The 13,033-nt window shown below is 40.0% G+C and overlaps 3 protein-coding genes across 7 annotated transcripts; 2 read left to right on the forward strand and 1 right to left on the reverse strand.

Annotated features, from left to right (window-relative positions):
- The first annotated feature begins 1,121 nt into the window (after positions 1 to 1,121).
- LOC103475730 (mitochondrial uncoupling protein 2-like) lies at positions 1,122 to 3,439 on the forward strand. Of its 2 annotated transcripts, none has more exons than XM_008427562.1 (8): positions 1,122 to 1,231; positions 1,337 to 1,468; positions 1,559 to 1,692; positions 1,775 to 1,982; positions 2,065 to 2,262; positions 2,340 to 2,441; positions 2,540 to 2,720; positions 3,003 to 3,439. In XM_008427562.1, exons 3-8 carry the CDS (start codon positions 1,567 to 1,569, stop codon positions 3,115 to 3,117), a joined length of 930 nt encoding a protein of 309 aa, XP_008425784.1. In that variant the 5' UTR covers positions 1,122 to 1,231; positions 1,337 to 1,468; positions 1,559 to 1,566; the 3' UTR covers positions 3,118 to 3,439. The 2 variants fall into 2 exon arrangements, with proteins under 2 accessions (XP_008425784.1, XP_008425785.1); XM_008427563.1 differs by having other exon boundaries at positions 1,132 to 1,231; positions 1,403 to 1,468.
- A 3,106-nt stretch (positions 3,440 to 6,545) lies between these two features.
- LOC103475733 (mitochondrial uncoupling protein 2-like) lies at positions 6,546 to 10,168 on the forward strand. Of its 4 annotated transcripts, none has more exons than XM_017308659.1 (8): positions 6,546 to 6,895; positions 7,004 to 7,159; positions 7,376 to 7,574; positions 7,677 to 7,893; positions 7,960 to 8,157; positions 8,243 to 8,344; positions 8,419 to 8,599; positions 9,664 to 10,168. In XM_017308659.1, the coding sequence occupies exons 3-8, from the start codon at positions 7,461 to 7,463 to the stop codon at positions 9,776 to 9,778; spliced, it is 927 nt and encodes a 308-aa protein (XP_017164148.1). In that variant the 5' UTR covers positions 6,546 to 6,895; positions 7,004 to 7,159; positions 7,376 to 7,460; the 3' UTR covers positions 9,779 to 10,168. The 4 variants fall into 4 exon arrangements, with proteins under 4 accessions (XP_017164148.1, XP_017164149.1, XP_008425789.1 ...); XM_008427567.2 differs by having other exon boundaries at positions 6,548 to 6,895; positions 6,983 to 7,159; positions 7,376 to 7,586; XM_008427565.2 differs by having other exon boundaries at positions 6,548 to 6,895; positions 7,376 to 7,586.
- Positions 9,739 to 12,810, reverse strand: dnajb13 (DnaJ heat shock protein family (Hsp40) member B13). The gene is made up of 8 exons (XM_008427564.2): positions 12,615 to 12,810; positions 12,423 to 12,526; positions 11,986 to 12,147; positions 11,750 to 11,898; positions 10,953 to 11,066; positions 10,507 to 10,620; positions 10,274 to 10,350; positions 9,739 to 10,082 (listed from the first exon to the last, which is right to left on the reverse strand). The coding sequence occupies exons 1-8, from the start codon at positions 12,680 to 12,682 to the stop codon at positions 9,917 to 9,919; spliced, it is 954 nt and encodes a 317-aa protein (XP_008425786.1). The 5' UTR covers positions 12,683 to 12,810; the 3' UTR covers positions 9,739 to 9,916.
- Positions 12,811 to 13,033: the final 223 nt, after the last annotated feature.

Here is a 13,033-nt window from a genome sequence, read left to right on the forward strand (position 1 = left end):
CCCTGTGATTGATCGAAACTATTGCATTGCATCTCTGGCTGTATGTTTAGGGATGTTGTCCAGTTGACATCAAAATCAATATAATCTGTGAAGATAACTTACACACAGATGGACTGTCACACAAATCCCAAGAAAATACATTAAAGTTTAAGTTTACAAATGGAAAAAAAATCAAAAAAGTTCTAGGCGTATGAATAGCTTCTCAAAGTGCTTTAAAGCTGCAGATGAAACACTTGCAATTTGAGGGATCGAAATAATGCTGCCTCATGTAACAGCTATTAAGTAATCAAATATTTGTGAAGGCACAGTTGTCTGCTTTTACATAAGCCTATCAAGACCCAGCAGCTGCTGTGGAAAGTCACAAAGACATAAGCTATTCTAACCCTTTGCCTCCCAAGTATCTCCCCTCTCTTAACACTTTCTGTTCTGCATCCTGACTTTTTGTTGGCTGCAGTTAACATGACTGGTTGGGATGTCGAAGTGATTGCACTCAGATGTGGCATCCACCCACAGTGGTCCATTTTTAGGATTGGCTGAGGCAGAAGCAGAGCCGCTCATTAACGTCGGGGCAGTTTCGTAACTTTGTCCTCATTGGAGGGTTGGTGAAATTCCAAGATCTTCTGAAATGGATCAGAATTTTCTTGTTGGGCACCAACATCATGATAGAGCATGTGCCTCATTAAAACATTTAGAGTACACACCTCTGAGCTTGATAGGCTGTGCAAGTTATCCAATGGAAAAACAGCGCACGCTCTGTGACGTCTGTCCTGAAATACAAGCTGGAATGTTTACAGTTAATGTGGAAATTTACTGTAAACAACAAGCTCCGGATATAGAGTTTCAATTTTATACATGCTTCACATTATTATTATTATTATATATATATAAAAAAAAGTTAAAGCAAGTTTAGAAAAATGACATGAAAATGATGTAAATGTCAGTGAGTGCACATCAGTGCCAGTCCTTTATAAAGATATGTGTAGAGTCAGATCAACAAGAGCTCAGATATCCTGCTGTGTCACAGACTGGTACACATGACGGTCAAAAAACAGGTGTGGATAACTTGTTGGGCTGCTAACAGGTCATGTGCAAAAGGTGCCTATAAATTGAGGGGCCGTCGCCATCCTCAGAGAAACAGTAAGCATCCAGCAGGACGTACTGGACTAAGGATACTGAGGAACTTATCATTTTGCTTTCAATTGGATTAAAATCTTCAAGGAAAATCTTCAAGGTAAATGCCATATGGTAACTGACGCTTTTAATCGGTATAACAGAATGTTAAATTTAGTCTAAATGGCTTGAGACGCTCAAACTGATGATTACTTGCCTGTTTTAGTGAGCACTGGTATGCTGGCTGGCTCACTTCTGAGAAAGTTTATGGCCAAAGGTTTTTCATCGACAGAACCCTTCCCAAAGCCCTGTCACATTCTTGAGAAAACTTGAAACTTCTCCACATCATTTTGTAAAGGTAGGCGCAACCACTTAATGCAAGTCTAAGGCTGCAATTGAAGGAACATGGCATTAAGAGCAAAGGTGTCCGTTTTTGTACCATTTCCAGAAATAAAAATGGTTGCAGTGAAGCCGACCGACGTGGTGCCCTCTGCAGGCATCAAGTTCTTTGGAGCAGGCACGGCAGCCTGCATTGCTGACCTTATCACCTTTCCTCTGGATACGGCCAAAGTCAGACTGCAGGTAGATACACCTCATGCAGCCATGATTCTAGATGTTTTACTTATGTGCTGCTAAAGACTCATAAGCGCCACAATGCACCCAGATCCAGGGCGAGTCTCAGAAGGTTGAAGGATCCAGTGTGGTGAAGTACCGGGGTGTGTTCGGAACCATCAAAACCATGGTGCGCACAGAAGGAGCCAGGAGTCTTTACAACGGACTGGTAGCCGGTCTCCAGAGGCAGATGAGCTTCGCGTCCGTTCGGATCGGCCTTTATGACTCCATGAAGCAATTCTACACTCGAGGCACAGAGAGTGAGTTTTATGTATTTTAAAAAGGTGAAAGAACGATGCAGTTCGTATTGTATTAGTAGGTCCTAACATCCTTGCCGCTCAGGTGCTGGGATTGTTACCCGACTCATGGCGGGCTGCACCACAGGGGCCATGGCTGTGGCTTTTGCACAACCAACAGATGTGGTGAAGGTGCGTTTCCAAGCCCAGGTGCGAGTGGCCGATGGCGAGAGGAGATACAACAGCACCCTGGACGCCTATAAGACGATTGCCAGAGACGAAGGAGTTCGGGGACTCTGGAGAGGTATTGCTTTTTCACTCAACATGTTACTTCCACACATAAAAAAACACCAGAGGTTTGAACAATATTCTTTCTCCCAGGCTGCATGCCAAACATCACCAGGAATGCCATTGTAAACTGTGCAGAACTGGTCACCTACGACATGATCAAAGAACTCATTTTGAAGTATGACCTAATGACAGGTGAGCGAAAGAAGCAATCGACTGACTGCCATCGTTTGAAAAATCCTAACACACAAATCCTTGTCACAGGAAGTAACTCATGTTCTGTTCTCCCACAGACAACCTGCCCTGCCACTTCACAGCTGCCTTCGGTGCCGGCTTCTGCACAACTGTAGTGGCGTCTCCAGTAGATGTGGTTAAAACACGGTTTATGAACTCAGGAAATGGACAGTATGCCAGCGCCGTCAACTGCGCTCTGATGATGCTGAGAAGCGAAGGACCTGCAGCTTTCTATAAAGGGTAAAAGCTAAAAAGAAAATTAAAGCTGCATTTTAAGAACTGCTGGGTGGAAAAACCAACCAAATGTGGAGAAATTTGGCATCATTGCTGTGGTTGGGTCTGGTGTTATTAAACCTAAACAAACTTGCTCTCTTCTCTAAATTAACAAACTGGGTGTAATTTTATCCTGCTCTAACGACCCTGGCTTTGGGTTAAAGAAATACCCCAGCAGTTTTTGGAGTGTAAAAAAAACACAACATGCCAGTTCCACCTCCTTAAATTCCCCTTCTTTGCTTCTTCTAGATTCATGCCTTCTTTTCTGCGTCTTGGATCTTGGAATATCGTCATGTTTGTGACATATGAACAAATTAAAAGGGGTATGACCAGAGCACAGCAGTACTGGGAGTCGCCGTTTTGATCGAAGCTCCTCGGGACTTTTATGGCAAGAATGCGAAGATGCAAAAGTCATGACAAGCAGCGTGATGCAATGAGGAAAAAGTGTGCCACACAGCTGGAAGTGAAGAAGTGGTGGGGAAAATTGTTGAGTTAGGTGGTGATCTGGCCTTTGAGGACAGGTACTGTACTTCACCATCTGCCAATGAAGACTTGGGTGACAAAAGAATCAGGAACATTCCTGCAAGACCAGGAGGATTCACAGATTACAGCACAACAATTCATCAGGATTGATATGACCAGAGCTTCCATTACATATCAGTATAGCTGAATTTTGCTCAACAAGATGTCTGATGATGTTTATTTTTTATGTTTACAGCAGTGGTTCTTAACCTTTTTTGAGGTACCGAACTCACCAGTTTCATATGCGCATTCACTGAACCCTTCTGTAGTGATAAATAATATATGATTTGTTTTCCCCCAAATTCAAGACATAGGGGTGACCCAGCAAGAGTCTAGTTGGGTCACCCCATGATCACTAAGTCTTCTTAAAAGGTAGAGTCTCTGAGAATAGTTCTTCAAAATATAGTTAGTGTTTTCAGCAAAGTTGAGCTGACTGTCCAGGAACAACCAATAAAATTTGCCACAGTTTCAACAGGTTGGTCAACGAGAGAAACTGGAACCACTTTAAGTACACCAAAAGCAACAGAATTTGGTAAAAACTGTGAGCTTTGCTGAAGTAAATAAAGACACAAGTTCAAATCATTGCTGAGAGTGGAACTCCTTCAATCAGTGCTCCTCCACAGCTCTGATTGGCTAAGCAATGTAACGTGATCCTCTGCAGCAAGTGATGGCAAAGCGGGGCGACTTTGCCCATGTTTGTCTTTACCTCCGCGGCAGAGGCTCTGCCGAACCCCTGAGACCGACTCATCGAACCCCTGGGGTTCGATTGAACCCAGGTTAAGAACCACTGGTTTACAGTGATAAACTCTCCAGGCACGTCAACAGCACTGTTGAATGAGAATTGATATTTAGAAGAAGTTTTTCCACAAGAACATTGACCATTTCACTTTTGTGTTACCTCCTTTGTCAATATTGCCAAAAATGTTTACACTGTTGCTTTGGGTGTGTGGCTAGGAGTAGATTGCTAACTGTAAACACATTCATGTTTAGTTGCATGATTTATTGCTGGTCAATAAATCATGGGTCATGAAATATATTTTGCACAACTCAAAAGCTAAAAATATCAAGTAAAATTTAGTCTGAAACGTAATTGTATTTCAGCTCTGTTAGTTGTGCACTTTGTCATTAAACTAGAGATGGGACAAGAATTGCACTCTTACATAATATCCTACATGATAATAGTAAGCTTGTGTCTCCGCTGTTAATACTAACTATTGGATCCAGTAATATGTGACAAATCTAAAGTTTCTGAAGTTACAAATTATTTAAAGATTTCAAACTGCCCCCCCAAGAAAAAATATCGACTGTCCATAAAAAGGCATGAAGTCTGATCAGGAAAGGGTTTGGTATCGGCTACAGTGAAGAACAGCAGCATGATCTATTTTCACGGCTGGGTGAGTGAGATACATAGTGGGACAGCGCCATCTTACAGCGATACATGTAGGACAACATGTACCCGAGCCCTGGGTAATAACGCTGCACTTCACAATTCTCAGATATCACGTCTGCTTCTTCTATATTTGTCTAATGACCACTAGCCTATCTGGATGAGACAGACAGTGCAGTTCAAACAAATATCACTTTAAAAAATTAACTACAACAGCAAACTTCAAATATCTTTGCAAATTAACATTTGAAGTCTTTGGTTTATCCTATGGAAACTTTCTTCATAGCTTTTTTTGGGGGTATGGGGGGCATTCTAATGTGAGAGAACAAGTAGAGCATAATTGTAAAGTAAAGAAAAAACGTGATTTTCAGATTTGTGATGTACGTTCCAGAGTGACAGCAAAGCTCAGGGCTGATGGGAAGAAAACCTGTGAGAAACTGCAAAAGACTCGAGAGAGAAAGGTTCATCTTCTTGCAGCACATTGACCTAATCCAACCCAATCCGATTCATTTATAAAGCACACTTGAAAACAAAACAATGGTTCACAAAAGTGCATCTGAAGAGTAAGCAAAAAGAAAAGTAGATACATAAAACAATTCTAGACAACACAACAGTTCATACAGAAGAAGAACCAACTAATGTTGTGTCAAACGCCACAGAAAAAAGGGTAACACTTTATTTGAAGGGGGGTGAATAAGACTGACATGACACTTTCATAAACATGACATAACACATGTCATGAACATGAATAAGCCTTCATGAATATTTATGACTGTTGTCATAAAGCGTCATTCGGTAAATCATGACACTTTTAATACAAAGTCGACAATATTCAAAATGTCTTTGTTATGRCAACTTGACATTAACCAAGAAATCATTACTGATATAAATTTGTTCTAAAAGTATTACTGATTGCACTTTAAAAATTAGGTGTCTTTATGTTATTAAAGGTAAAGTTTAAACAGTAATGGTTTCTTGGTTAATGCCAAGTTGTCATAAGAAAGACAACTTGACCTTCAAATAAAGTGTTACCGAAAAAAGACATTTAAGACGGCCTTGCATACTTTGGCAAGGTTGCTGTCCAATTTCACTCCAGTATTTGTGCCAGTGGATTTTAAAGATGGAGTCAAAGTGAATTATTAATATGTTAAATATGAAGCCAGAACTACAACTGAGTGGATTAGATAAAGCTCATTGAGGTATTAGGATGTCTTAATCAAAGTTCATACATAAATTAATTGAGGATTTGTGGAAAGACTTGAAAATTGCCATTCACAGAATCTCCATCCAATCAAACCGAGCTTGAGTAATATTGCAAAAAACAAGATTTTTTGCCTCTATGTGCAAAACTAGTGGAGACATTACACAAAAAGATTTGCAGTTGTAATTGCAGTGAAGTTTGGTTCTACTAAGTGTCGACTCTTAGCAGGTGAATGCACACAACAGTTTTATCTTCTTTTTTTTTTTTAAACCATTAAAAGAATTAAAACCATATATAATCTTCCTTCTAAATCTGTACTAGCTTTGATTACCTGCCACATAAAATCCCAGAAAAAAGATTGAGGTTGTAATGTGACAAAATTTCCTCGGATATCTATAACAACTGCGGACTTAATTAAGATTAATGACAGAGTGGTAGTTAATCACTAGACAAAGCAAAAAGAAAGAAAAAAAAACCTGGAGGAGGTTTTTGACTGAAACTGGTGGCTAGACGATTATGGGTCGAGACATATGGCTCCAATCTGGCGCTCCTTGTGTTTTTGTATGTTCAGCATGACTCAGCGCTTACTTAATAATACACAACACTCCCACCATTAAACGGCTGACTTAAACAAAAAAAGAAGAAGTAATAATTTAGATTTGTTGTTACTTTATTTTATAAAAGTATAATGAAGAGCCTTGTTTGCTAAAGTTACAATGTTATGTGGAAATTTAATTAGTAACACAGACAGGAGACAAAACTGCTCTACAGTCTACATCCATATACAAATAGACTCAGACGGCGTTGGTCAGCCTCTTCTGTCCTGATTGATCAGCAAACATTGTTCCTATAAGATACCACAGAAAACACGTGTTGCACCATTATGTAACAGCATCACAGCAGCATTTATAGAGGCACTCGCTCTCTCCGTTTCTCTCCACACTGCTGCACTTTTCCCCAGTCATCACTTCAGATCCATTCAGACAGTGCCGCCTAAAGACGCATCTTAATCTTAACAAATCACATATAAAGGTAAAATTTGTTTTTTTGTTTGTTTGAAATATTTGTCTATATTTGCAGCTTTTTTTAAATTTTGTCAAACTGTTGCCTTGCTCTCAGACTTACGCTTTGCTCTGTCAGGACTCGGAGTATGATTTTAACTGACATCATTTCTGCAAGATCTTCTATGGAAAAACAAGGAAGCTGGTTTATAGCTGGAACAAAGTTCAGCCAAAGAGACACCTTCAGAGAATCCTGATCTTCTGTGTTTCTGTCGCACTGACTGTTCCAGCAAAGGTAAGAGCAAAGCATTCCATCCGTTTCGTTTAACACATGGATAGATGAAAAGTAAGAGTTTACAAGTTAACGTATTACTTGCGTCAGAAAGATGCATCACTTATCGCTAGAAAATTAAGTCTCAAGCATGCCATGGAGATTCATTAAGCACAAAAAATTTTATTCTGCTTGGCAATGTGGAATAGATTTACTAATGGAAAGTCTGTTTTATTTCAGAATTTTGGATCAGATAAATGTCCAACGCTGCCATTGAATTTTAGTTTTAATCCAAAGGGGGAAAAAGAAAAAAAAAAGAAAAAACATGGTTGGATTTCAGCCAGTGGATGTGCCTCCAACAGCAGCTGTAAAGTTTGTAGGTGCAGGAACTGCAGCCTGCATTGCCGACCTGCTCACCTTTCCCCTGGATACTGCCAAAGTGCGGCTGCAGGCATGTTAACGTTCTGCATCTTAAAGCTTAAACGCCATATTTCGTTCCTTATCGGTTTAGCCAGTGTGATTTCTTTCACTACCTACACAGGTCCAAGGGGAGGCCAGCATCTCTGAAGCGATGGGGAAAGTTCCTGCAGTAAAATATCGGGGCGTGTTTGGTACCATCGTCACCATGGTGCGCACAGAGGGGCCTCTGAGTCTGTACAGCGGGCTGGCTGCAGGGCTCCAGAGGCAGATGAGCTTTGCCTCTGTCCGCATTGGTCTCTACGACTCTGTTAAGCAGTTCTACACTAAAGGATCTGATCGTAAGTTCCTGTGACTCAGAATATTTTAACTTAACACGAGTCAAAAAATGAATATCAAATTTTCAGACGTCGGCATCGGCAGTCGTCTGCTTGCGGGATGCACCACAGGAGGGATGGCTGTGGCTCTGGCTCAGCCCACAGATGTGGTGAAAGTCCGTTTTCAGGCACAGGCCAGGTCTAATGAGTACGCAAGGCGCTACTGCGGCACCATTGATGCTTACAAGACCATTGCTAAGGAGGAGGGCATCCGTGGTCTCTGGAAAGGTTACTTACGCCTAAGAGATGCTGTCTTAATTACTGCCGTTTAATTTTTTAAAAATCTTTTTGACAAACGCGTGTGTGCGCTCAGGCACAGGCCCCAACATCGCCCGCAACGCCATCGTTAACTGCACAGAGCTGGTGACATACGACTTCATTAAGGATTTCCTCCTCACCTCCACTCCCCTCTCTGGTAAAGTAGTGGCTTTGGTCCAACGTGAAACACTGGTGTGAATCTGGAGCTGCAGCTTATCCTGTACTCCACAGACAACCTGCCCTGCCACTTCGTATCAGCCTTTGGCGCCGGGTTGTGCACAACTGTGATCGCTTCCCCAGTGGATGTGGTCAAAACCAGATACATGAACTCCACTCTGGGCCAGTACAGCAGCGTCCTCAACTGTGCTGCCGCCATGATGGCCAAAGAGGGTCCGCTCGCCTTTTATAAGGGGTAAGGCAAGGCTGTAGAGACTTTTCTGTAAGATTTACTGTATGAAGGAGAATATAGGGGGTCAAAAGTGCCACAATCAGAATTAGATTATTTAGATTTTTAAGTAGTTTAAATAAAACCATCAATACATTCAATAAAAAAAAAAAAAWATATACAATTTATATATTTGTTTTTATTGAATAAAAATAAATATGTGTATTTGTAAGTATACACATATAGCCTACATAAATTCTATATTTATTTTTATTGAGTGTACTTGCAGTTTTATTTAAATTACTTAAAAATCTAAATATTATTCTAATTCTGATTGCGGCACTTTTGACGCTTGATATTCTCATTCTTATGGTAAATCTTTCAGAAAAGTCACTTATTTAAATAAGTCTGTTGTTTAATAACTGTTTACATGTGTATATAATTTTTAATTACATAATAAATGTCTAACCCAACACTTAAAATTGTAATTCCGTTAATGTTAATATTTTTTAAACTTATTCAATTATCTATTCAATCTTATTTTATTTTCAGTACTGTGTGAAATAATTTTAATTGTTCCTATGGCTCATGTAAAGGTATTAAATAAATCTGATTACTTTACACACCTTATCGACTTCAAACTTTGTTTGCAGCAGTATAAGCCCCGCCCACTAGGATTCAAACTGACAGATAAAATAAATTCCTGATGACAAAAAGTCTTAATTTGCTCAAATAATTCTAAACGTTTTTGTGAACATAATCCATATCTATATTGTTCATTAGAATATTAAATACTTTATTTCAATATGAACTACTCGAATGGGATATTTAAGTAGTTTGTGGGCGGGGCTTGCGCTGGTATGAATACAGATATTTGGTTTGCAATCCAAGGTGACAGTTTAATTGACTTTATGGGTCTCTAGATCTACAAAACATACAGATGGCTGTACCAGATACAGAATTTATACTGTGATCTATTTTATAAATGTTTATCAGCTGACTAATTCACTGCATTGTGGTGTTTTTGGCTCTTGGTGGCTGTAACAAAAGGCTGATAAAGCACAATGCTTCTCTGTTTCCTCCCGATTCAGCTTCACGCCATCGTTCTTACGGCTGGGCTCCTGGAACGTGGTGATGTTCGTCACGTACGAGCAGCTGAAGCGAGGTTTGATGGCGGCGAATCACAGCCGAACAGCTTTATTGTAAACACTGAAGCTTACCTGAGGGCTGCTGTTGGAACACAGCTGCCTCCCATTTAGCTTTCTTTCAGTGAACACTTCAGCTCATACCTAATGCAGTAAAAACCTTTTTTAAGTTCCTGGGAGTGCAACACGTTTCGCTAAACTAGGGTGAATATTTCAGATTAAGAGCTTGTTTGATCATCTGCTTGCTGTCGGCGCTGAGCTTTTCAGGAAATTCAATGTCAAAGGTGAGGATGAGGCTTCCTCTCTGGGTCGGATCCTGCGGCAGCGGCATTCCCTCTCCACTCAGCACTTTTTTGTACGACTGGCTGGTTCATCACGGGGGAAAAAAAAGAAAGTGGTGCTGATATTAAAACATACAGTTGACTGCAGAGTGACTGTATCTTTAAAACCATCTGTGTTTGTTGTTGATCTTTGACCTCTAATAGGAAACTACTGCAAAATCCAGAAGAACAAATGAATGCCGTACGGTAGGCCTTTACATGAAGAAAGCACTTACTGCACAATGTCATTGATAGGAATGGTGAGCAGCTTGTCGTCTAGCGTCTCCACATCCACAGAGAAGCCAGTCAGGGCCTGTTGGGAGAGGAATATGTTAACACTGCAACTGTAGAGCTTCTTCTGATTACTGCATTGTTCCTAAAACTGATATTTTCATATTTGAAGGAAGGGGGGGAAAAAAGGAAGAAAAGGACACAAGTATGGCAGACAACAAACAAAGACATGACTCACCATCTCCAGAGAGATCCTGGCCTTGTAGATGAGGTCGCTGAGCTGTCTCGTAAACAAATGATGAGGCTTCTCCCGCACTATAAACACAATGTCTGAAGGGATGCAGTTTGGTCCCTGCAGATAAAACACAACAGGATGACAGACCTGGTCTAGAAGGACGACGCCTGGACGAGTTTGAATTTCCCCAAATCTGACCTTTCAAGATTCAAGATTACTTTATTCATCCCCACAGGGAAATTATTTTGTCCAAATAGCACAAAAATACACAAAAAAACAAACATAAATAGAGTTAAAGCACAACAACCTGTTCATATATTGTAAAACATGACAATGTGTATATGTGAAATCCTAAAAACGATTTTCAACAAAGCATACTTGTCAGTGGCTATAATACTCAACACATATGCTAAGAAATACTGCACAGTGTATGAAAACATAGAGTATACCTGATCTCCCTCTTTGGTGAAAACGATTCTGGTGCCTTCCGTCCATCCAGGTTTTACTTCGATAGTCAGAATCTTGTCCTTGATACTGGAAGTTTCTCCATCCTCATTCATAACCTGCAACACACACACGACAGAATGTAGAAACGCCCACTTTTCAATAATAAGGAAACCACCATATTCTACAGCAGGATGCACATTTTTGGTCTATTTGTTTGAACATTTCTATCATAGCTCAGAGATGATGAAGAACGACCGTCAAAAAGCCTGATGTTTGAAGCTTGCACGCAAAGTGTTGCTCCAACACGATGAGGATCTAAAACATACACAGAAACTGGTTTGGAAGTCAATACAGGAAGTTAACGTCTTCCGGACAGGCCAAGCCCTTAAACCCCACGGAAACAGTGCGGACAATGATTCAAAACTTGTGTGGATTAAAGAAAATCCACAATAAACCCAAACTTGTTCATTAAATAGTTTTTTTTATTTTTTCTTTAATAAACCAAAACTTGTGTCGTATTACTGGATCAACCTAAAAGATACATCATCAAAAGACATGCTGAAGACAAACGTATGCAAACTTCTGACCAGTCCTCTAGCTGTACATTATAATCTAGCATTTTTTTGTGTTTTGACATATTGTTGGATTAATGTCTTTGTTGTGACTTGTACCACTTTAAGAATCACAGCACTCCAGAAGCACTCAATTTAATGGACATATGAATGATGTAACGTGGGGAGAGCACTGAGCAGAGGAAGGAAAAAAAAAAACACCTCTCTAATATGTTAGTAGCATCTACCCTGCGAGAAATCTTAATCTTCTTTATGCATCCGTGGAAAAGATCATCCAGGGACAAAGGAAGATCTCTCTCTATTGGAGAATCTTGTTTCTTCTCAACTCCTACCACCAGGGAGCTGTACTGAAGAGCTGATTCTATGGTGTAAAAGTCTGCAGGAAAGACAAAACACAATAAATTCAGCAGCTTTGAATTAAAAACAAAAGGCACAATATAAACTTTGAATGCACTTTTCTCACCTGCAAATGGGTTGTCACCTCCAAAGAACTGCTTGAATGTTTTCTCAGGAATGCCATGGTAGGTATATTTGGAGGACCAAGCTCCACTGCTGGTAAACTCTACAGGTATACCACCTTTGAGTCCCTCGTCCCCAAATTTGTCATAAGTTGCCTTTTTTCTTGCTGGAAAGGAATAGATATGTAAAATGTTGCCAATTTACAACAATCAACTTTAATGTGATTTTGATGGATATTAGACCAACAGCGTAGTGAAGAGGAAGGAACATTATAAATGTATTTTTTTTATTAGCGTTTAAAAAAGTGTTGCATATATTTGTATTTAGCACACTAAATAAACCAACACCCCATGAATATAAATAATTTCGCAAGGCATTGTGGGAGCAGTTTGTAAGATACAAGCTGTAGCATTCAGTGTGGATTCCGTTGAATAAACTCACCGTCACTGAGAACATCGTAGGCTTCACTCAGCTGGCAGAATATCTCCCTGCTTCCAGCTTCTTTGTTTTTGCACGGGTGAAACTTCAACGCAAGACGTCGGTATCTACGTAAATATGATAATAAAAACTGTAACGTTTCCAAAGACAGTCTGATTTAAAAAACAAAAAATAAAAAAAGTAAGTGAAACTTACGCCTTTTTGATATCTGCATCTGTTGCGTTTCTGTTTAGCTCAAGAATCTCGTAGTAATCACGGTCCATGGTGAGGTTAAACGCGTACAGCCTGCTAGCTATCCGAGAAAGCACAAAACGTCAACTTACGTTGGAAAATCGAGCTAACCAGACGAAGCAGCCCAGTGCGTGTTGATGTTGGTTGCCATGGTGAGGAAAGTCTAGAATGCTCTCGCGAGGTTTGAAGACGTTCTAAAGCGCCCGAACAGCAGATAAAAATGCAACAAAAAACCGCAAAAACAGGTCAAAGGCACTTTTTATTTTTCTAGACCAATAATAAATTAATATTACCAGTGCAACTATTGATACAATAATTCTTGAGACAGCAGCTCAATTCGTATTTCTTACTTATTTGTGGTGCAGTGACAAAACTTTAAAATA

Source organism: Poecilia reticulata, linkage group LG14 (assembly GCF_000633615.1).
Source record: "Poecilia reticulata strain Guanapo linkage group LG14, Guppy_female_1.0+MT, whole genome shotgun sequence".
Lineage (NCBI taxonomy): Eukaryota > Metazoa > Chordata > Actinopteri > Cyprinodontiformes > Poeciliidae > Poecilia > Poecilia reticulata.

What these genes read in the sequence shown, in the direction of transcription:
- LOC103475730 (XM_008427562.1), top strand. Translation starts at nt 1,567, where the DNA reads ATGGTTGCAGTGAAGCCGACCGACGTGGTGCCCTCTGCAGGCATCAAG. An exon ending in CTACACTCGAGGCACAGAGA is followed by an intron (nt 1,983 to 2,064) that starts GTGAGTTTTATG and finishes CTTGCCGCTCAG; the next exon opens with GTGCTGGGATTGTTACCCGA. An exon ending in CCTGCAGCTTTCTATAAAGG is followed by an intron (nt 2,721 to 3,002) that starts GTAAAAGCTAAA and finishes TGCTTCTTCTAG; the next exon opens with ATTCATGCCTTCTTTTCTGC.
- LOC103475733 (XM_008427567.2), top strand. Translation starts at nt 7,461, where the DNA reads ATGGTTGGATTTCAGCCAGTGGATGTGCCTCCAACAGCAGCTGTAAAG. An exon ending in CTGCCAAAGTGCGGCTGCAG is followed by an intron (nt 7,587 to 7,676) that starts GCATGTTAACGT and finishes CTACCTACACAG; the next exon opens with GTCCAAGGGGAGGCCAGCAT. An exon ending in CACCTCCACTCCCCTCTCTG is followed by an intron (nt 8,345 to 8,418) that starts GTAAAGTAGTGG and finishes TGTACTCCACAG; the next exon opens with ACAACCTGCCCTGCCACTTC.
- dnajb13 (XM_008427564.2), bottom strand. Translation starts at nt 12,682, where the DNA reads ATGGACCGTGATTACTACGAGATTCTTGAGCTAAACAGAAACGCAACA. An exon ending in CTACGATGTTCTCAGTGACG is followed by an intron (nt 12,148 to 12,422) that starts GTGAGTTTATTC and finishes ATTCCTTTCCAG; the next exon opens with CAAGAAAAAAGGCAACTTAT. An exon ending in AGGTGACAACCCATTTGCAG is followed by an intron (nt 11,899 to 11,985) that starts GTGAGAAAAGTG and finishes TCTTTCCTGCAG; the next exon opens with ACTTTTACACCATAGAATCA.